Below are 23,397 nucleotides of genomic sequence, written 5' to 3'. Positions count from 1 at the left end.
AAATAAGGGCTCTTTGAACTCAGTTGTGCATTGTTAACACATACTTGAGAGAGAAAATATTTAACTTTTTAAGGACTCCTCAAACAACAGCACACCACCTTTGAGTAGTGGTATTAATGAATTTATTATCATATCAGAGCAGCACGGCGGCGCAGTGGTTAGCGCGTGTGCGGCACAGTTCTGAAGTCATGAGATAGAACCTCCTGTGTGTAGTTTGGCTGTTCTTCCCGTGCTTGCGTGGGTTTCCTCCGAGCACTCCAGTTTCCGCCCACATTCCAAAAACATGCATGTCAGGTTAATTGGCTGGTCCAAATTGTCCCTAGGTGTGAATGAGCGAGCGAATTGTCTGTCCCTGTATGCCCTGCGACTGGCTAGCAACCAGTTCAGGGTGTCCCCTGCCCACTGCCCGAAAATAGCTGGGATGGGCTCCAGCACCCCCGCGACCCTACTGAGGATAAGCGGTGCAGATAATGGATGGATGCATTATCATATCATGTTAAAATGAGTTGAGAATTTAATAAAATAAGAAAAATATCCTCAAAATAAAAAAAATATTTGTCAATGGAAAAATAGTTATTATTATCATACAATAATTAAAATTTCAGTATTTGTTTGGTATTATTCTGTTTTTTCGGGGGGACGGGTTGCAAGTTTTATTAACGGTTTAGATTTTTAATTTGCAAGTAATTAAAAATCCAATAATCACATGAAAATTATTGTGTGAGAAGGACTTATATAGTGTTGGTTTTCAGAATAAATAAAGAGTGATGCAATTGTGTAACTTTGTAAAGCCACAACAAAGTTTGAAGGTCAACGCCGGGATCAATAACCTTGTGAAAAGTCCCAGAAACGTACTTTTGACAAAGCAATGTTTTATTTCGACATTGCTCTTTTCAATCAACCACTTATTATGTGTTTTTGTCTCTGATTCATAAAACAAAAAGCATCGACAGCACAAGAGCAAACATTTTCCTATTTAAACAGGTGAGTTTTGGATGACTTTTTGTTTTTTTGTAGAGATGAGCACATTCCTTATTTAAAAAAACACTTTTTTAAATTCATTGTCCTTGCAGGAACTGAATTTTTGTAACCCCGAGTGTTGTGCGCCACCTCCATGTCATACTGTGATCGTGTTTGCTTAAAAGGCTTCTGATTTCTATCTCACTGTTCCCGAGCTGTCACAACCTCCCATTATGTTTTTTGCATGCGGATTCCCTTTGCAATGTTATCTACTCACGTCTACACTCATAGTGTTTCTTTCAAGGTAAGATGCATTCAAGATGATATGCCTGACGTGTTTTTTATCTTTAATGAGAGTGCAAAATATTTTTTTTCTTATCTGAATAAAGAGGTGCAAAAGTGCTTGAACAATTACAAAAAAGACATTAAATAGATGTGATCAGCATATATAAATTGTATTTTATGTGTACAGTTCAACAGCCGTTAAGGAGGTTCCAAGAGTCCGAGAAGCTCGCTCAGTGGGTGACCAGGCACCAGTTCAGCCTTTGGATTGTGTTCTGTTTGACTGGAGTCCATGGTCACGCTGTGATATTTGTCAAGGGAAAAGAGTAAGTTGACGCATATTGTCATACAAATCAAGTTTTGGGGCCTGAATAAAACTGACTGGAAAAAGGAGTCTGCTCAGTGTTCCAAATAATAGTCTTACGAGCGGTGTTTGGATGTAACACTTTACAAAAAAAAACAATTTGGAATGTAATTACTTGTCACCATCAAAAATCAAAAACCTTCTGGAAGGCTAGACAAAGAAAATGATATATTCATATCATATTCAATTATTTTCCATTGCATGAACTGGTGATACGTTGGCAGTCAAGTGAACAATTCTCCTAACTATATTTTAACAAGTGAGACACCCTCAACAGAAAAACATATATCCGCTTCTGTTGTTTTCCAGCACAGCAACTCAATTTCTCCACATTTGGAGGAGGCTAGATTAAAAGTCTTGACTTGACAAGGTGAAAACAGCCCACTAATGTGATTCTAGCTCTTATGGAACCCCGGAGCCCTCTTTAAAAGCTCCTCTGCCACCTCTACAGAGGATTTTTTTGTCTTTAACTGGTTTACACTCACTCTCTGTCAAATGCGTGCAGTACCGCTATGCCAAATTGAGCCAGCCATCACAGTTTGGAGGGGAGCCGTGCCGTTTTCATGGCAGGGAGGAGGAAGGCTGTCAAGTTCCAGCGCGTTACACCTGTGACAACATTCCGCCATGTCAAGGTTTCCTATGCGGCCAAACAGGCAAGTCGGACAGACACTCATTCAGTGCAATTGTCGTCAGGTTTAACTTAATTTTAGTTGACACATTTGGTTGACCTAAAAGACACATTGCTCAAAAAATGACCCAATTGTAAAAATAGTATATATCTTAAGTTACCAAAAAAGTATAACAATAATAATATCTCAGTAAATTGATACCTACAGTATAATTGGCAAAATCATGTAGAACCATGTGATTGCTCGTAGCCAATCAGCAAAGCAAATACTGTTTTCTGCGGGTAGGAGAGTGCTGACCAATGTCGCCAAGCGCGAAGATACCAGTGTTTTTTATTTACTGCATCGGTACTCACGGCTGTGGTCGATAGATGCATCAACTCCCCCTTCTGTGACAATTTAATCAGGAACTAAAACTAAGAAGAAAAAGAATGGCAGTGGGCCATTAGAGCATTGCTCACGTAGAGACGCTAAACCATTTTTGGGTGGCATTTGCCTTTTTGGCAGGGTCATAGGCAGATGAGAATGGAAAACCCAAAGAGTAAGACTGAGTACATATGGAGACTAAAAAATGTTGAATCAGCAAAACCAAGAGTGCTGATTGAACTTTTAGGCATTTTTTCACATATACTGTAAATCAACCTTTCCAACTGTCTGCAAGCAATTGTGTTGTAATTAAATATTGTTCTGTACTGGAAGAGGGGAATGTCTTTCTGGAAAAAATAATGAGTCATCAAAACCAAAAGTGCTGGGTCAGATTTTAGGGCGGCATTTTCACCTCTAGAGTGACCTGCCTGATTGTAAACGATTGTGATCTTCGCCAAACTTGTCCTGGCCTGGGAGAATAGATTATCTTTCCCGGAAAGCTGCTGAGTCAGCAAAACCACTAATGTCAAGTCAGCTTTTTTTTGCAGTTTTTACATCTGGGGTAACCTACCTGCCTTGTAAAATATGGTGTTGATATTCAATGCCGTTCTGGCCTGGGCAGGTGGAATGTTTTTTCTGGGGGAAAAATGCTGAGTCAACAAAGCCAAAAGTGCTGAGTCAGCGTTGTTGGGATTTTTCACATCCAGGGTAACCTAACCGACTACCCATGAAAGTCACATACAAAAACCCTTTTCCTTTTTCTTTCTCAAACACATGAACAAACAGAAATACTCAGATCCCAGAAAACATAATCACCACCCTAGCTTTGCTCACTGGCGATAAAAATGAGTTGCCAATTGAATTCAGCACTAAAGAAAAGTATTATGTGAAAATCAGAGCTATCTCTGGAAAATAACTTTTTTTTTTTTAAGAAAAGTAAGGATTTTCATAGTAGTTGTATTGTTACCTGATGTAGGTGTTAAAGAGTTGAAATGGATGGAGTTTATATATATATATATATATATATATATATATATATATATATATATATATATATATATATATATATATATATATATATATATATATATATAAAAATCCTGCCTTAAAGCTTTCCTACCACACTCAACAAACTGATACCTCTCGAATAATTATTAGAGTGTTCTACTGATATTGGTGTCAAAATTGTATGAGGGAAGCAAGAAAGCAAAGCTCCACATGATGGATTAAAAATAATTTGATTTCAAAATTGCAGAGAGTGCATGAGTAAAAACAATTACGGTTCATATCGTCACAATAACTGTTTCCTAAGCAGCAAAGAAACACAAGGATGCAAAACAACAGCAACCGGAGACCATGAATAAAACTGTAGGTATTTTGGCTCTTAACTGAGATTTTAAATCCATGACTCCTCAAACCAAGTTTCTTTACAGTAAACATATTCTGTGCATGACCAAATGTGATATACCTGTACAGCATATTCACGGTTGTTTCTGGACCATACATTTTTTTCTAGTTATAGCTGGTTTAATCCTTCCAGGTCGGTGTATTTCAACAACGCTGCAGTGTAACGGGGAAGATGATTGCGGTGACATGTCGGATGAAGCGGGATGTGGAACGAGTCGGAAACCCTGCAGATTTGAGGCGGAGGAGTATTGGGGCATTGAGAACCTTGCCAAGGGGTCGGTACTCTTTACATTCATTTTTTTATTTTAGACATCTAAATTGTAACACACCCTTCTGTCCCATTATTTTTTCCCTCTGTTTAGAATCAACATCTTGAATAGCAACCTGGAGGGGGTTGTTCTGGATAACAGATATTATGCTGGTGGCTGTTTGCCTCACTACATCCAAGATGTTCGATTCAGGAAGCCTCACAACCTGCAGCAGTACACCATGCAGGTACACTAATAGCTCACAGTGAACTTACATTGATTATCTGAAATTATAAATGCTTGGCTTATACCTTTTCAATAAGCAATGAATGGCCTCCTGCATGTAAGAGATAAAATGAAAATCTGGTTGCCCCAACTGATAAGAAAAAACTCATAGACTAATGCTGCGTAATTATTTTGTTGTCAACCGAGAACAAAAAAAAGATTCTCTTGACAATTAATTAGCTTTGGCATAGTAATGAGCACAGCACCGTTAACTAAAGCAGAAGATATGTAATTAAAGTGGCTGAATTGTTTGGATGTAATCAAAATATTGTTACACAAAAGGTCTGTTTAAAAGAGCATCAACTTTTAGATAAAGCTATCTTCCGCTTTGTTCTATGATGTTATATTTCAATTTTATCTGACCAATTCGAGCCTTGAGTTATTTTTCTGAGAAAAGTATTGGGCACCATAACGTGAAGATTTCTTTCAGACAAAAGGATCGTACGATTTCACTCTGGAAGCCTTTGAGTCGTACTCTGACTACATGGACTACACCTTGAAGGAGCGGATGACCCAAACCTCCGTTTCCTTTGGTTTTAGCATTCCGGGTATTTTTGAATTTGGCTTCAACCACAACAACGCTAAATACTCCAAGTCGGTCCAGAAGATTCGTCGAGCCTCAGGCAAGGTGAGATGTCTTTTATGGTACAAAAACTTCATCATGCCCCTAAAGAAAATAACAGAAGTTGCCATCATCAGTCCTCCAGCTTCCTTCGGGCCAAGGCTGAACTGGAATTGGCCCAGTACATGCTGAAGTCAGACAACTTGATGTTGAGCACCGAGTTCCTGCAGCGTCTTCGCTCCTTACCTCAGGCCTACGTTTATGGTGAGTACCGGCAGATCTACAAAGACTACGGTACTCACTACATTACAGAAGCAGCCCTTGGTGGTGACTATGAGCTCACCATCATCCTGGACAAAGAAAAACTCAAGAAGGCAGGTAAAGGAAGCTACAGGTAATCCTTCAGGTATTTGCTTTTGGCCTAACTGAGTATTGGTTGCTCTAGATTATTCTTTGACGGACTACAAATCATGCACCCAGTCAGGACTCAAGCTTGGCGCCAATATAAAAGGTGTTTATGTATCCGTGGGCTTTGGAGGAGGATCATGTGACGGTCTTCTCAATGAGATGGGAGGTAAGATTGGTTGTAAATACACTTTCTTGGCATTGCTGCTATTTTAAAAAGACGTGGCTCCATTTTTCGCCATTTTGAAATTTCCTTTTGCATTTTTCCACTTAATTCCTTTATTTTCCAGCAACTAATCCTCAAACCCATCCTAGCTGACTTTGGGCAGTGGGCAGGGGACACCCTGGACTGCTTCTTCACACAAATTATATGGCTATTTTCACCTATTTATGCTAAAACATTGCAAAAATTGAGATGAGTCATTTTAAAATAGCAGTGATGGTAGGAGAAAATACTCAACATTCTGTTTAACACTTTACTTCCAGAGGACACAAAAGATGGTAGCATGGTTGAAGACACTGTGGCGGTGGTAAGGGGAGGTAGCAGTGAATCCATCACTGCTCTGGTTTCTCAGAAGCTTCCATCTCCACAGCTGATGAAATTATGGGGCGAGGGAGTGCGCTTCAACCCTGATTTCCTTCGCAGAACGGTACATTGCTAGTAACCGCTACACTCAAAATTATGCCTAGCTATAATGCAGGTAAGCGATTTCAATAAATGACCGAATGACAATTAATTCAAATATTTACAAAATTTTCTATGGAATATGTTTTGAGCAACACTAAAAAAAGGCAAATGTTGATCAAAAAGCGTGTTGTTTTTTCTTACTTTCACCAGATTAAACGCTAACCAGACTGTGAGTTACAACTGGACAAGAGACAAGCATTTGAAGGAGCTGATTAGTTAACATGGGGGAAGAAAAACAATTTCAATTGGACATGATGAAACTTGACGAGACAATTACTGACACTGAGATGATCAGTTACGGATGAAGAATGAAAAAACACAATAATGAAACAGCTGTTTCTGTCTGTGGCACAATTCGAGGTCATGAGGTTAAACATTCCTGGGTGGAGTTTGCATGTTCTCCCCATGCTAGCGTGGGTTTCTTCGCACATTCCAAAAATATGCATGTCAGGTTAATTGCCCGGTCTAAATTGTCCCAAGGTGTGAAGGAGGGAGTGAATTGTATTCCCTGCGACTGGCTGACAACCAGTTGAGGGTGTCCCCTGCCCACTCCCCGAAGATAGCTGGGATGGGCTCCAGCACCCCCGCGACCTTACTGAGGACAAGCAGTGCAGATAATGGATGGATGGACTGTGATGGAGAAGTGTTTTGATGCTAAATTGACAACTTGTTTGTCTCAATCCAGGCTCCTACACTGCAAATAAATTGGAAAAAATCTATTAGTAATGAGTACATTTCTATTTATAATCTTCAGGCTCCTCTTGCAGATTTTTTTTTAGATTTTGAACATGTACCGTAAATTACGGACTATAGAGCGCACCTGATTATGAGCCGCACCCACTACTTTATAAGTGCTTTCCCACTTTTGTTCTTACACAAGCCGCACCTGTGTATAAGCCGCTTGCGCCCGCATTGATATTTATGACACATTCATAAATTTAACCCAGGCCAGGATGAGAGCTCCACAATTGTGATTTTGTGGAAATTAATTGTTCTATATTCCGTATCAATTGCCCTTCATTCTTCAAACCATAACACACTACAAAGCCAAAAGGCTGAGACGCTTGCTCCCAGCCAAGGGGCTGTGTCAAGGTCTTAGCCTCCTAACCACACACTGACACAATCTGGGGTTTGGGGTTTTTAAGGGTTATTGATCTATCTTCGTTATTCATTATCCATTATCCGTTATCGGTCAGTTCATTGTACGCTACAAAGCCTAGGAGCCGGGACACTTACACTGACACAATCTGAGAATAAATAGTGCACTACCCAAGTACTACAACCGGCATCATAAATGGACAATGCTACCCGTAATTAACGTATGATGCAGACTTGTAAAGTCCAGGTCCCGTTGAAAGTAATCCAAGGAAACAAAATGTTTATTTCCAAAGTTAAGGGTGGGAAAAATATATATCCACTATTGTCCGCTGCGACAACAGACAGATCTACCGGTAACTCAGCTTTACCCCAATTCCCATCAGCCCGCGTTTGTTCCACCCCTTCTTTTTGATTGGCCCGTAGAACACATAACAGAATAAATCTCTAAAATAAATACATTACAAAAATATACAGTTGCAAATACACATTATACATGGTTACACATATTTACGAAGAAAGACGGTACACCGAGAGTTTTCAAAGCTTTAATAATAATAATATAACTTTCATCCCTAACCGTGCCTTTGAAAGGTACCAACACGCTAGTAGGATCACGCTCGCAATGCATCAAATGTGCCAGTCAAAATAAAAGCATCCCGTAATTGTAAATTCCACGGTTGATCGTCCTCAACTTCCTCCTCACAACTGTCGCCAACAAGAGCGTCTTCCTCATTATCCGAAAGTACCTCTACTTAACATACAATGTATGTATAAACTTAGAGGTTGCAGTCTTTCTTGGCACACACATTCTACTGGTCTTAATCTTACCTTTTATACTCCATCACCGCTGATGGCCGTTAGAAAAATTCCATATATTAGCCGCTTCACTGAATAAGCCGCAGGGCTGAACATTTGGGAAAAAAGTAGCGGCTTATAGTCTGGAATTTACGGTATCTATTTTATTTCTTTTTTTTTTAATGCGTAGTCTTCTTGTCATATTTAGTCATTTTACATTTTATTTAAAAATACTTGCAGCAAATATTTAAGAAATCCAACCATCCACTCACCCTTCCATCCATCCATCCATCCATCCATCCGGCCATCCATCCATTATCATCCGCCTATTCAGCATCAGCCTCAGCAGAGAAGCCCAGCAGCTCTTATTTGAGACCTTCCCAGATGACATAGCTTCTCGGCCTTTCTATAATGGAAAGCCCAGCCACCTTGTAGTAGGAACTCATTTCAGCTGCGTGTATTCACTGCCCATTGAGCCATTGTAAAATAGGAAACATGAATACTTTAAATGGGTATTATTTATCTTACTCCTTGAGAAAAATTAATTCAACATACATTTTATTCTGTAAAATCATAAAATCATCACTTAAAATAAGCAATATTTTCTGCTTATAGAACACAACTATATATGTTGAGTTTATCCATCATTTATATAATTTGGCATTTTGTAGATTGTATGTTTTATTAAATAAACATGACCCACATAGTTTCTTATTGTCTGGTATTAGCATGAGTCATTAAACCAAAGCCCGTTTGATCAGCATTTAGTCTCAGACTAAACAGCAAACTATGCCAAATGGAAAATGTTCCAAATCAAAGCACTCGGTTGATGGGACGCGTTCAAATTATTTGTAATTCCAAGATTCTGTGCTTTGTTATTAGACCCGACCGCTGTATGAGCTGATCACCTCCAGAGACTTTGTCCATGATGCTATCTTGAAGAGAAATCTGAAGCGGGCCCTGTTTGAGTACCTTGAAGAGGCCAGTTCATGTCGGTGTGCGCCCTGCCGCAATAACGGAGTGGCTGTACTAAAAGGTACGTCACATTAGTCATAAACTATTTAGCTACATCTAACAACTGATGTTGTGTTAGGTCAAAAGCAATGCAAACCATGGCCCTGGGGCCACTTGCAGACCGGAATCCACTACGATTCATTGGCTAAAGAGGAAAAAATTGATCAGAGTAGCGCATGTATCTTTTTGGATTTTTCAGTATGTAAAATGATTACTACCTGATATTGATGGTTCCTAATCACGTGATTTACTCCTGGGCAATCCGAGTGGTAGCTACCATGTTGGATGAGTATGTGTTTGTATACGTGGTTGTTTTGTTAGATGAACTTTAAGGCGATAGATTTTAAAAAATGTTATGTGTTGCAGTTTATGTACTTTTATGAGTTTTTTGTCTTTCTTCTGCGAAGTCTAAAATATATGGTTTCAAAAAGAGTACAAGGCAGATGGTTTGCCTGTTGGATACAAGTTCAGTAAGACCTAGTTCAATGGGAGTTTAAGGCTGTATATTGTATATTCTGGACTATAGTCACAGTTTTTTTCATAGTTTGGCCGGTGGTGCAACTTATACTTTTTCATACTTTATTAACAAATTATTAGTTCAATTAATAGTTTTACATTTGTATTACCGGTACTGTAAATGACTTCACATGTTATTTTCACACTAAACCGCAAGAGGAAACTCTAAACCTGTGTTGATCTTTTCAACCTTGCCCTGTAGTGGGAGGACATTTTTATGAAGTGGAAAGAGGAAGTGAAGCAGCTTATCGTCTTGGAGGAGTTGTTTACTGATAAAAGTGACACCAAGGATAAAATCTCTATTGGATTTATTGATTTGAAGTGAAGCTGATAGTTTGGTAAACATGCTCTTTATGCTATAGCTATCTGAATAACTCTTAATAGTTTACGTTGTTACTCACACGCATGTCTAAGATATGCAGCTACGTGTGACGTTAGTATACCATGTACTCTAGTATTATGTATTTATTTTAATTTTAAATTGCCTTTCAAGATGACATGTATGTTTTGTGTGTTGAATGTTATAAAATAACTGTCCCCCAAATTGCATCTTATACTCCGATTTTGACTCATATAGGTGTTTTCCTTTTAAATTATGCCTTTTTTGGCTGGTGCGACTTTTACTGAAGAAAGACTTATAGTACGAAAAATATGGTAATTATGGTATGTAAATAAGCATATCTGTTTATTAACTACGCGGAGATAATCTGAAAAAAATACGGATAGCTGGAACTTGAAGCTTACCTAAGGAAGGAGCTGTTATTGTTATAACTGGCACCAGTGGTGGTTCTACATACAAATTACTTCTTGGGCATGAGCCCCTCCAAGCGCCCCCTAGCCCATCTTCCCCACCAAAAAAGTGCTCAGACACATATTTAACACAAATAAAAGAGAAAGATATATTTGTCAATTGCACAAATACTTAAAAAATATAAATACACTTTACACATAAACATGCTTAAATAATAAATACAAATACACTCCATCCATCCATCAATTTTCCTCCACTTATCTGGGGTCGGATCGCGCGGGCAGCAGCTTCAGCGAGGAAACCAAGACCTCACTATCTTTAACCACTTAATCTAGCCCATCCAACGATATCCCGAGGTGTTCCCAGGCTAGCCTAGAGACGTAGTCTCTACGAGGTGTCTTGGGTCATCCCCTGGGCCTCCTGCGGGTGGGACATGCCCGGAACACCACCCGAGGGAGGCATCCAGGACACATCCTTCTCAGATGCCCGAGCCACCTCAACTGGCTCCTCTCAATGCAGAGGAGGATCCGGCTTACTGCTGGCAATGTGGACCAAACTCTGACACCGGGCATACAGGGACTGCCAGGCCCTGATGAGACTGCTGTTCCCAATACTCCCAGAGAGCACCCACAGGTCTGCCCGACGGACACAGACAAATGCGTTCACAAAACTCATGTAGACTGGATTCGGCAAACTCCCATGCACCCTCGAGGACCCTGCAGAGAGTGTAGTGCTGGTCCACTGTTCCTGGACTAAAACCGCACTGCTCCTCTTGAATCGGAGATTCGACTTTCTGACAGACCCTCATCTCCAGTACCCCCAAAGAGACCTTGCCAGGGAGGCCGATAAGTGTGATTCCCCTGTAATTGAAACACACCTTCCGGTCCCCTTTGTTTGAAAGGGGAACCATCACCCGAGTCTGCCAGTCCAGAGGTATTGTCCCCGACACCCATACGATGTTGAAGAACATCCAGAGCCTTAATGAACTCCGGGCGAATCTCATCTCCACAGGGGCCTTGCCATAGAAGAGCTTTTTAACCTCCTCAGTTGTTAGGGTTTAGCATAGCTCCCACCTCCAGAGGACCCCAACTGCAATTTTGAACGGGACACAGGTGTGTCCAATTATCACACACTTGTGCCCAATCATCCTGAACTCTTTAAAAAGACATTTTTGTTCAGAAAACTCTGCCACTGCCAACTCCTACATGGAAGAGTCCAACCCCTGGTACCAGAGCCCAAGCTGTGTGTGGAGGTGAGTCCTCCGACTATATCAGGTCAAAATCTTTCAACCTCACACACCAGCTTGAGCTGCTTCCCCGCCAGACAGGTGATATTCCATGTCCCAAAAAGCCAGTTTCTGTCGAACAATAATATAAAGTAATAAAATAGACTTTTATTTTTATACAGCCAATCACACAATCACACATTTGAAAAAATATTAAATAAAAACTAGTTGCAAAATGAAAAGAAAACACAAACTAAAACCTGACCTTCCTGGATCTCCTTGATGCAAAATGATCGATGATATCGCCATAAGCAATCTGCTCCCCTATTTAGTGATTAATGCTCATTAGAGCAAGGCCAATCACTTTGTAATCAATTTTTTATTATATATTTTGTCCATTTCACGCAATTCAGAAAAATCCGAAGCCGCTGGCCTGTATTTTAAAAGTTGTGAATAATGTGCTTTATTTGGAAGACATGAGCCACCAACTGATTATTTTAGGTATAGAAATACAGTAAATCCTCCCGCACAACCTGCCCCTCCCCTCTCCTAACCTTTTCCTAGCTCGTGAAGCCTGTCAGTCTCTGCACACCTTAGCAGAAAGCATGGGCGTAAAAGCTGCAACGAAGGGGCGCCCATTTGACAAGAGGCAAAGTCATATGTTGATATATAAAACTAAACCTCTTTGTGGCACACATTTACCATTATTATATTTTTGGGAAGTTCTTCTGCCACCCTCAATGGTTAAAATGCCCCCCCGGGCAGATGCCTGCCTCGCCCGTGCCTAAAACAGCCACTGGCTGGCACTTGTCAGGAAAAAAAATGTGTGGCCGAACAAATTACGTTAAGTGACCTGTTTACCCAAAAGACAGAAACATATACAAGAAATACGACCATGTTTCCATATATTCATATTTCATTCTAATGTGACTTTGACACCTATCTTTTATTAAAAATTCAGAATAGACTCTCACGTAGGGATATGATTTGGTGATGGGTTTGCTCTAGTAAGCTTCAACGACCATGTTCCTCACCTCCTCGTCGACAATTCCTTATTTCTCTCGCGCTGAAAGGTAACTATAGCAAGGAGAAGAAACACGGATGCCCCACAGGCTTACACCCTTCAATTTAATTAGAACTGCCAATAACTTACAGTGTAGACCAAAGTCCAGCCTGGGTGCCAGTTATAGCCCATGATCACATATCTACTTGCCCTTGGCCTCTGTCATAAAATCAGTGATATGTGGCCCAGTAATATTGACTGCAGTATAAAATACATTTGTACAAAAAAAAATATTCACCATTTCACCAGATGATGGCAGTAGCCCTTTGGCCAACCTGCCCTTGGTTATCCGCTGACTACGACAAGCTAACTGGAAACAAATGCTGTGAAAAGGTGAAGCATTGGGAGTTGTTTTAACAGCACAGCAGCGCTTTTTCACAAGACCCTGCGTGTAGAATTAAAATGCTACAAAGACCTACGAGGTTGCAACGCTGATTGCCAAGCATTGCACACCTTTAACAGAGGAGGAATTTATTACAAATTGTTCAAAGGATGGCAGGCTGAATGGTCACACATTTTCAGCTTACTAAATCTGTCCCGCTTTCTGAAAAGTTTTTACACCTCTTGTGTAGATTTATCATGACATCGAACCACGTCTGTTGGACCCATCCAGTATGGCCGACGGTCTACATAAGGGTTTGCATGTGACACTACATGAAAATTATCGGGAGAATAAAATCTGATCCCAGTCAATTGAAAAATATGGGTAACACAAAAGTGCAGTACAGTAGAATACAATCAAAATGCTAAAACTGTCTCATTTAATTGCACAAAGGCACCAGATGTGACTGCCTGTGTCCTGTTGGCTATAGTGGCCTCGCCTGCGAGGTCACACACCGACAAAAAGGTTAGCTCATACACCTTTGAGCATTATTGTTACTCTTGCACAAGTGTCAAAATTTGATGTGACGGAAATGTCTTGCAGAAATTGACATTGATGGCAGCTGGAGCTGCTGGGGTCCATGGTCCCCCTGCACCGGCACAACCAAGACAAGGAGTCGCCAGTGTAACAACCCCACACCGAGCAATGAAGGCCTGCCATGCAGAGGCTTGCAGCAAGAGTCCACTGACTGCTTTTGAAATAGCGCCACTTGCACACATGTATTAAATTTCAAACTGACAATTTTCTTTTCTGACTCGAATGTCATCATTGGATTGAGAATAGTGATGGGAATTCACTTCTTTCATGAGAACCGACTCTTATGGCTAAGTTCACGAAAAAGAGCTCAGACGGCTGTTCAGATTATATTCAAAGGCTAAGAAAAAGAGAAAAGAACAATAAAAAAATCAAAGAAGAAAAAGAAAAGGAGAAAGGACAGGTTATGGCGGTCCATTTTATCATCATTTTACAAAATAAGAATGTAACACTATATGCAAAAACTAATAATCAAGACTAAATGGTTAAAAAAATCATGGATGGTGATTTCTGTATTTTTCTTCTTAGTTTATCTCTCTCACAGTGGACATGCACCTACGATGAAAATTTCAGACCCTCCATGGTTTCTAAGTGTTTCTCACTGTACATATATATATATATATATACATATATATATATATACAGTATATATACAGTATATATACAGTATATATATGGAGCACGGCGGCGCAGTGGTTAGCGCTTGTGCGGCACAGTTCTGAGGTCGTGGGAACCTCCTGCGTGGGTTGGATTCCAGCTACCAGCCTTACTGTGCGGAGTTTGTATGTTCTCTCCGTGCTGCGTGGGTTTCCTCCGGGCACTCCGGTTTCCTCCCACATTCCAAAGACATGCATTTCAGGTGAATTGGCCGGTCCAAATTGTACCTAGGTGTGACTGAGCGAGTGAGTTGTCTGTCCCCGTGTGCCCTGCGATTGGCTGGCAACCAGTTCAGGGTGTCCCCTGCCCACTGCCCGGAGATGGCTGGGATGGGCTCCAGCCCCCCGACGTCCCTAATAAGGATAAGCGGTACAGCTAATGAGATGAGATGAGATATATATGTATGTATATTCCTAACCCCTGCAACCGGGGCCTTTAGCAGTTCTTTTCAGGCCGAAAAGTCTGCCATGATCGCTGCAATCGCCTGGCTAGACCACAATAACGACTGGTCCTCAGCCTCCATCATGACGGATTACAAGTCCCTCCTCCAAGCTCTCTCCAACCCTAATATAACAGACCCCTCCCTCCTGTCCCTTAACTCCTCAATTGCGGCCTTCTCCCCATCCAAGAGCATCCGGCTTATTTGGGTCCCGGGTCACTGCAACCTCCCGGGTAACGACCTTGCAGACGAGCAGGCTAAATTAGGCTCGGCCCTCCCCTCAACCTACCGCCCCGCTAGACCCACAAACTCGGCTCGCCATTATTCGCAGGAGCCGAGCCGTTTGAAACTCTTTGTGATTAAGGTCCGTACAAATAAATGTGACTTGACATTAAAAATACAAATAAATAGAAAAAAAAACTATTACACTACTGGATAATAACTCCAACAATTACTTTTTCCATAAAATACATGTATTCATTTCATTTTCATTTTATTTGAAACTACTCAGTAACACCTCAGAACAGGTTTCAACAGCGCTGGGATTGAGAAGTGGAGCCAAGACAAGGAGCTCCACCTCCATCCGGTGGCGGATTACTACAGGCCCTCGTACGTTGTTTCTTCGCTGATGTGCAAGCCGACCAACTTCCCCAGCAGGACCACGACCCTTCCGTTCTGGTTACTGTTAGCAAGAACAGAATTATAATTGTTTATGGATTAATAATTGCTCAATCACTGCTTATTCCCTCACCGGATCGGTGCGTGTCCTCGCAGGCATCTCCTCGGTAGCCTGGTTTACAGATGCAGCTGCAGGATGTGCCAGTGAGCACAGGGATCCCGTTATGCCTACAGGGAGCGCAACGACATGAACTGAATTGCTGCAGATACTCCTCCAGTCCCCTTTGGAGGTTCGCCAGTCTGGCTCCTACGTGACCAGATGCTGTGCTGAGGCGCACAAGCTCATAGATTGGCATGATCTGGCTCAGTGTAGAAGAAGACAATGGGGTAATCAGAGTGTGTGAAACTTACCGGACAGTCTATAAAATCAAATATAGCCTGTCTGTCTTCCTTATGTTTTAGGCCATGGCGAAAAGGAAACTATGCATTACTTGAAAAATCCAAGGGTCTTACCTCATGTGTAACAACGGTTGGGTTGGATCGGAGGCTCGCTCCCCATTTGCGAAAAGTCTTAGGATCCTTGATAACCAACAAACCACTGCTTGTATCTGTGTTACCACCCTTCACCAGAGTGATAACATCCTTAATAATAGCGGAACCACTGTCGGTCACTTTAAGTGAAAGTAGAAAAAATTCACATTACTTTTGGGTTTCTCAGTATATTTGATCCATTGTTAAATAAAACTAAACAAGGTAGATAAAAATAGTCCAAAAATGTCTTCACGAGTCTTGCTACATTCAAGTTATCAATCAACAGTTTTGCTAGTCTTGCTTGTGTCCATAGCCTCACTCACCGTGTAATAAGGGTCCACCTTTTTCGCATAATTGTCCCGCCACGTTGAGTTTTTGCTTTGCCAAGGGAGTTAGATTTTTGCTCAAACCAATGGAGGCACCTATGCATGAACCAGTCTGTTTTGAATCCAGTTCTGTCAAGAAATGACTTTTGAATTAAAAGAAACATGTTTTAATGATGCAGACAACTCAGGGCAAGCCTTACTCGATTCAGACATAGCCGTTTTGTTGACCACTACCACATATTCTAGAGTTCCTCCCATTGTTCCCTGAGTGACATAGTGGGTTCCAAATACGTTGAAAAAGCGGGAATACACGCCAAAGTCATATTGCTCTGGGAGTTCCATCAGTGAGAGGTAGAAATCCTCATGCAGCATCAGTTCCTGACTTCTCATCTTGAAGTGAGCTGTTTCCACTTTGGACCAAAGCCTGATAAATCCAAGGTCCTGAAAGATGAAATAAACACATACCTGTCAACTTACAAGTTTAACCTGTGCGCACCCCAACGTTTTTTTTTAATCTGTATACAATTTTGCTACAGCTATGATTACTACAGAATACATGTTTACGTAGGATTTTGTTTGTATTTAGAATTTACAAAACGAGTACAGGATTAAAATTTCGAGTCTCAGAAATGTGAGGTGGGTGATCTGCTCACTGTGCCAATTGTAATAATGACAAATTACTTATTTGGTGGACCAAAAAATTGTTATTGTATGGGTTGCAATGACAATCATTAAAATGCTATTGTATTATAAATTGTCCGTGCAATTTAAGCAAAGGTTGTTTTCAAGGTAAAATTGAGATGAAATTTATATGTGGTTGTGGTTGTATATCTTAACCACTAGGGTCGTGAGGGCACCATTTCCTGTGGTGTGCCTTGGGCAAGTAGAGCCCTGCGGCACGGAGAGGGTTGACATGCATGTTGTTATAAATGCAATCTACTGCTGTCCAAAGAAGGAAATTAAAATTTGAATCAACTGAATAGTAAAAGATACTTATACCAGGTATGCATACACAAATACAAAACATTTTTTCATAACGATTACCACTTCTAAAAAGATATTTACAAATAAAAAGTAATATTTTTTCCTAAACTTGGAAGAAATAAATGATAATTTAGTTTTCATATAATTTACGGTTCCTGGTTGTTAAGAAACAACTGAGGGCAGCAGAAAGTGGTACAAGGCACAGTCAAGTACCAATATATGATTCCTACGGGTGCTTGAAATCCTTGAAAATTCTTGAATATTAATGTGATGTTTTCAAGGATTGAAAAGTGCTGGAATTTTTGGTAAAGTGCTTGTAAATGCATGAAAGTGTTGCCATTTTTCACAAGTATGCTTAAAAATGACACCAACACTGCTTTCTGGTAGCTTTTCTTTACCATTGCATTTCTTTTACCTCGTGATTAACGGAAGCTGGTATTAGTTTGAATGGCATTGTCCTATGAAAAGTCATTGTCCCCTACTGATCAAGGACAGGTGCATGCTACATCTAAACAGGGCACTATGTACATTAGTGCAAGGATCAAGTGTCAAATCTGGACATTTATCATGGGCCATGCAAAAATCAAAAGTAGAGTTTCACTTGGTAAACTGTAATGGGAAGAACGTCCTACAACTGCAAATGTAAGCTACATAATACTGTCATTTTACCTAGCACATATATGGGACCAGATTTTTATCTAAATATCTAAACACATATTGTTCAGATCCACAAATGTATTGACGATTTACTAAAAATCACGTCTTGACAAATGCACACACAAGATTAGAAAATTGCAAATGCAAATCAGAGGTATATTTGTTGGTCTGCAAAATACATGATTTACACCTGATTTCTTCTGTTAATGGTACGAGGTAAATTGAAAATTGGATATTAAAGTCCTTAAAAAGTGTTTTAATTTGGCCATGAAAGACATTTTAATCTTTGTTTTCAAGTAAGCGACCAAATGACATTTTTTTCTCCTTGTTGTATTTTAATGATTTTTGAATACTCACCCATTGGTACAGATACCAAATGTTGGAATCTGTGCTTGTTCTTCCTTGAGTTAAAAATGCATTGGAAGATCATACTTAATCTAAAACAACACACTGTACATATTAAGTACTCTTACACTACCTGACTTTTATGCTGTGATATATTCCTTAGGAACTCGGACTCCGTACTTCCCTTCAGTCCCACTTCCACATAGGAAATACCAACAGTGACACCCAAATTGGAGGATCTCATGGTTTTCCTTGCATTTAACAGGCTCACTACGTTACTGTAATATTCGTCTGTGCCCTCCGATCGAGCCTCAGCCTGTGGAATATAAACATGCATTAGCACATATCAGTTCAGTCCATCTGCTGGGCTTCACACAACAATAAATCACAGTACCACAAAGCGGTAGGTGTGGAAGTTGTAAGGTTTTCTGTAGTTTTTCTCATCTTCATTATAGTGCAGGTTTTCACAGAAAGAGTCATAAGTGAACTTTCTCCATTCACCGTTATACACATATTCACATTTTCCTCCAAAGTATTTTGGGTCCAGTACGCGGTCCATAAATTCTCCGGTCAAGGCACTGTAGCTGAAAAAATAAAGGAGATATTTTTATTCATTTTTTATTTTTGCCAAATTAAATAGCTTAGCTTTTTTTCTCAAACCTACAACAAATAGTACACTCCCAGGAGAAACTTTATGAAATACATTCAAAACATGTTTAAAAAGATGTTAAAAAGACGCAGAGGTTGTGTCCAAAAGACGCAGTTATTTAGTTGAAATGTGAACATTGAATAAACCAGTTTTTTAAAACCTTGAAAAACATACTCTTTATGAGCTCAATTTAAACCACATAAGATAAGGTAAATATGACTATTTTGGGGCTTGATTTATTCTCCACATTGAATGTATTTATTTTGGACTAAATCAAGTCAAGTCAAGTCAAGTCATTTTTATTTGTATAGCCCTAAATCACGAAGAGTCTCAAAGGGCTTCACAGATTATTACACTATATTACACACTATTTTTCGGCCGACGAGAAGAGTAGGTTATTCATATGCTATGGAGTAGAAGTGAGTTTTAAGCTTAGATTTAAACATTTCCACTGAGGTTGCAGATCGGATCTCAGGGGGAATCATGTGTCAAAAGAACCGGACCAGATTTAGCCCTAATAACATCTAAAAGAAATCTGGGGCTGGGTGGGTAGATTGTGCTTTATTCATACTGAGAACTGTGGAACAGACTAATTTAGAAAAGGAATGCATATTTTTAATAGCAGTAAACTGTGTACATTTGACCAGTTCTTAAAAGATTGGCGGGTGTTGCAGATTCCCTAAAACCAGGACTAATGGGCTCAGAGACAGTTTCTTGGCCATCACCACCCTAAAAAAGCGCACACTGTAAAAAATATATACGTTGCCGGTTGTATCAAAAAATGGGTGTGCGGCTTAAAGCTATTGCACTAATTTTCATTGCACTCTTGTCACAATGCACAATTTTTCATTGTGCTACAATTATGAAAGGCATTGCTCTTACAACTTAGGCCAGTCTCCAAACACTACAGTACCTTGTAAATATTTTTGCCTGATATCCCAAAATAATTATATCTCTTTTTTCAGTACTTATAATGTGTTGATCTTGTTTACCCTGGAGTGCCATGTCTAGTTTTTTTGCAAACAATGTTCCCTACGTTTTTATCAATGGCTATAGAGACTATTCTATTCTATTCTATTCTATTCTATTCTATTCTATGTTCGTCAGGCTATTCTAGATTCTAAAAAAAGAGCAAATGAGTGGTGTCAGTTGTTTGTTAATAGTTAAGAAAATACAAGGATTGATAAGCATTTTAAGTATACTAAATGCTTGATTTACATTATCATAAGTGTTTATTTACCCTTGAGTGCCACGCTCACTACCAGGGATAGTTAAGAGGGTGGAGCACTTGTCGTTTCTTGAGTTGAATACATCACAACCTTCTTCATCGGAGAAATCCTCACAATCGGCTTGACCATTACAGCGAAGGGACTGGCTGATACAGCGGCCTGCAGCAAAAAGGCATACACAGTATTAATTTTAATTTACTAAAGAAGTATATAGTGATCGTACCTTTGAAAGAAAAACCCATGTTATTAGACATGCTGTTCTTTTAATCTAGAAGAAGAGTATTTCATTTTTATTATTGCCATGGCAGCAACGGATCATCTTAAGTAGGATTATTTAACAATTATAAAAGTTGTTTTTTTTTTAAATCTTTTTTGTGATGAAGAAATAAATATTAACACTGCATTTTTCTGTAATGCTTATCTGTGAATGTGAATAATGCAACTTGCCTGTTTCTCTACAGGTGAAGCTTTCACCGCAGTAATCTGGCACCAAACACTGTGCAGTTGCTGTTGGGCATTCCAGCGTCTCCCACAGCGTCTCCAAACATGGCGTACCACCAAATTGGGATGGTTTCTCCAGATATCTAAAACGGAACTGCGAAAATTTAAGTAGAAGAGGAGTTTCAAAATGTTTTATCTGATTAAATAAAAATCCTTGCTTTTAAAATGATAATAATATGGAATATTAATGTAAGGGATGTTTACAAGCAGATTTATTTGTAATATTAATACTCAATTTTTGAGTAGTGATTTATACGTTGATACGGACCCGTACCGATACCATAAATATATGAAAAAAACATCTTCTGCAATTTTTTTAATAATATATCAAGTCCACTCTTATATTTTCCTTTAAGGAACACTGTGTTGTATTTGACATCTAAATGTTGCTGCATTTTGCAACCAAAAATGAGTGTTACAAAACACAAAAGGGAATATAAACTCTGGACTCTCAAAGTGACCAAACAGCTCTCATTTTTTGTGCAACCTTTTAACAAAGTTTTATGGGGTACCTGTAGAAGAAATCTGGTCAACCAAATTTAAGTGAGTCCCATGTTATTCAAAATACAATCAAATGTGAAATTAATTCACTTATGACAATTATTATTATTTGCTTAAATTTGAGTTTTTCCTTGCCCTCATGTAGGTTTTAGACCAGGGGATGGTGTAATAATAGTCTATAATAATAGTCTGTGGTTTGCAATAACCTGTGCAGCCCTTTGAGACTCTTTGTGATTAAGGGCTATACAAATAAAAATGACTTGACTTGCTTATTATTCAAATCAATGAAGGTTTTTTACCATTAGGACGTGCTAAATAATACACATTGTCCTTTTTTAATAATAATTTGAAATATTGGGACTTTATTATTGCTCTCATTTCTAGATCTTTATTACAGGCCACAAGAAGGCAGCTGGTGCTAGTATGGGCCAGAGATGCCTTATAAATTACTAATATCAGCAGCCCTCATTCCCTCGAAATTGTTAATAACTCCAGTTACGTTTTCAAAGGATTATTTCAGTCAGAAGCCCAGGTTTTGCTACAGTACAAAAAAAATCCAGATATACAGTAGGTAAAGTTTTTACAAATTAGAACAAAAAACATCACGATGTAGCTGCTAAATGTGGGTGTTGGGGCAAAAATGCTAAGTTTAGACAAATCCAAATTTCATAAAATATAATCCAAGTTGAATAATTATATTATGCCATCAATTCCAAATACAATTTCTCGAGTACCTTTTTGTCTGTGCATGAGTTACACGAAGTCCATGTTGACCACAGCCCAAGCTTGCAGTTGACAGGTATTGGTCTGTTGACAGCTCTTACCCTCCTTGTAGGAGCTAAACTAGTTCTGATTAGAATAAATACAAAATTAATGGCAAATACTAATCACTTGATATGCTGTATGTATTAGAAATGCAACATAATATACACAGTACCTGTTTCGTGCTGTTTCCAATTGCATCTTGTATTCATTCAAATTAATGTGGAAACTGATTGAAAGATGAAGCATGCACAAACATAGCAGTAAGCTAATTTCTTTTCCCATGTTGACGGCATTAGCGTAATGTTGAAGATACAAATGGAACGTCACAGAACAACTGGATGGGGTTCTTCTGAGCAATGCAATCTTGGCCACCCACAGTGAATCATTAATAAAGAGTAAACAAAGGCATTGACAAGAGTTGGGAAAGTTGTATTATTTTATCTGCAGTAAAAGCAAATAGGAACAATGAGTCAGAAAATCTGTTTTAAACGCAATTAAACGACATAAAAAACTTAGCATTGGAATACCATGATTTGTTTTAATTGACTGTGATGACATTCATTCTAATTTTCTTTATCTTTTAAAGGGCCGTTTTAGCGCTTCCTAGTGGTTAAAAAACATTAATGAAAAAAAAATCGTCTTTTTTTTCATAATATGCAAAAATACATGAACTATAATTAAAACGTGCAATAAAAAAATCTTCATAGGTCGAGAAATGTGTATTTATTTGACATAACATGAGGCTCACGTAGAGGGAGCTGACATCATCGTCCACCATCTTGCTTCTACAGGTACTCCCAAAAGCCAAAAACCTTGTTGAAGGTTGGAAGAAAAATCGTGCACTTTGGTCACTTTGAATCTCCATTTTTGTATTCTCATTTGAGCTTTGAGCATTCAGTTTTGGTTGCGCTACACCCGGGGTTGCAAATTAATGGGTTGCGGGCTGTTTTAGGCCTGATCTAATCTGCCCTGCAAGACATTGCAAAGAGAAGCATAAGAATAAAATGAGCTGCTTCTCGTCTTACATTACCTGCAGTTTTAAATCTGTCCACTGGATTTCGCCAAAGTCATATGTCACTCCAGACTACCCATTTCAGCTGTATATGCTAACTACCTTTTATCAAGCAGAGAACATTTGAGGAAACGCTTTCCCAGATTTTATATTATTTTGTTTAAGGCAATACAAATTCGGGGCGGCAGTAGCTCAGGATCTAGAGCGATCGTTTTAGGATTAAGGGATCCCAGTTCGAATCCCGGCTTGTCCGTGTTACATGTCGAAGTGTCCTTGGGTAAGACACTGAATCCCCAATACCCCCAATAAGCAGGTTAGCGCCTTACATGGCTGCACAGATCACGGCCGCTATTGGGAAATGTGAAGCACAATGTAAAGCGCTTTGGGATGTCATTGACTTGAAAAGCGCTATAGAAATGCAGATCATTTCATTTCATTTCATTAACCTGGATTTCTCAACATTTGTCCCATTGTGTGTACCCCTTATAAACTATTTTTTATTGTGCTCATTGCCAACATTCAAATAGCAGGCCAGATATTTCTGTATGTACTATTTCAAAATCAATTATATTCACAGGAAAAAAGGTGGTGTCCATAAATTCTAATATATAC

At 39.3% G+C, this 23,397-nt stretch overlaps 2 protein-coding genes across 2 annotated transcripts; one reads left to right on the top strand and one right to left on the bottom strand.

Annotated features, from left to right (window-relative positions):
- Positions 1–823: 823 nt before the first annotated feature.
- Positions 824–13,782, top strand: c8b (complement C8 beta chain). The gene is made up of 13 exons (XM_088334926.1): positions 824–984; positions 1,074–1,264; positions 1,433–1,568; positions 2,112–2,259; positions 4,139–4,280; positions 4,368–4,500; positions 4,969–5,166; positions 5,238–5,478; positions 5,546–5,674; positions 5,992–6,155; positions 8,969–9,122; positions 13,431–13,502; positions 13,581–13,782. The coding sequence occupies exons 2-13, from the start codon at positions 1,194–1,196 to the stop codon at positions 13,733–13,735; spliced, it is 1,743 nt and encodes a 580-aa protein (XP_088191052.1). The 5' UTR covers positions 824–984; positions 1,074–1,193; the 3' UTR covers positions 13,736–13,782.
- A 1,361-nt stretch (positions 13,783–15,143) lies between these two features.
- On the bottom strand, positions 15,144–22,130 carry c8a (complement C8 alpha chain). The gene is made up of 11 exons (XM_088334925.1): positions 21,946–22,130; positions 21,743–21,857; positions 20,454–20,601; positions 20,018–20,165; positions 18,523–18,712; positions 18,262–18,444; positions 16,343–16,583; positions 16,140–16,271; positions 15,799–15,956; positions 15,419–15,644; positions 15,144–15,349 (listed from the first exon to the last, which is right to left on the bottom strand). The coding sequence occupies exons 1-11, from the start codon at positions 22,053–22,055 to the stop codon at positions 15,198–15,200; spliced, it is 1,803 nt and encodes a 600-aa protein (XP_088191051.1). The 5' UTR covers positions 22,056–22,130; the 3' UTR covers positions 15,144–15,197.
- Between the last annotated feature and the right edge of the window lie 1,267 nt (positions 22,131–23,397).

This window comes from Urocampus carinirostris, chromosome 1 (genome assembly GCF_059441175.1).
Source record: "Urocampus carinirostris isolate Australia breed hairy pipefish chromosome 1, RoL_Ucar_1.0, whole genome shotgun sequence".
Taxonomy (NCBI): domain Eukaryota; kingdom Metazoa; phylum Chordata; class Actinopteri; order Syngnathiformes; family Syngnathidae; genus Urocampus; species Urocampus carinirostris.
The sequence above is the reverse complement of the archived record's forward strand: the minus strand, read 5'-3'. Positions and strand labels throughout refer to the sequence as shown.

Coding starts and splice junctions, on each gene's coding strand:
- c8a (XM_088334925.1), bottom strand. CDS start 22,055: ATGGGAAAAGAAATTAGCTTACTGCTATGTTTGTGCATGCTTCATCTT. Junction 16,584..18,261: donor TATCACAGCATAAAAGTCAG/GTAGTGTAAGAG, acceptor TTCATCTTTCAG/GACCTTGGATTTATCAGGCT. Junction 15,350..15,418: donor CGAGGACACGCACCGATCCG/GTGAGGGAATAA, acceptor TCTTGCTAACAG/TAACCAGAACGGAAGGGTCG.
- c8b (XM_088334926.1), top strand. CDS start 1,194: ATGTTTTTTGCATGCGGATTCCCTTTGCAATGTTATCTACTCACGTCT. Junction 4,281..4,367: donor ATTGAGAACCTTGCCAAGGG/GTCGGTACTCTT, acceptor CCCTCTGTTTAG/AATCAACATCTTGAATAGCA. Junction 5,675..5,991: donor TCTTCTCAATGAGATGGGAG/GTAAGATTGGTT, acceptor CTTTACTTCCAG/AGGACACAAAAGATGGTAGC.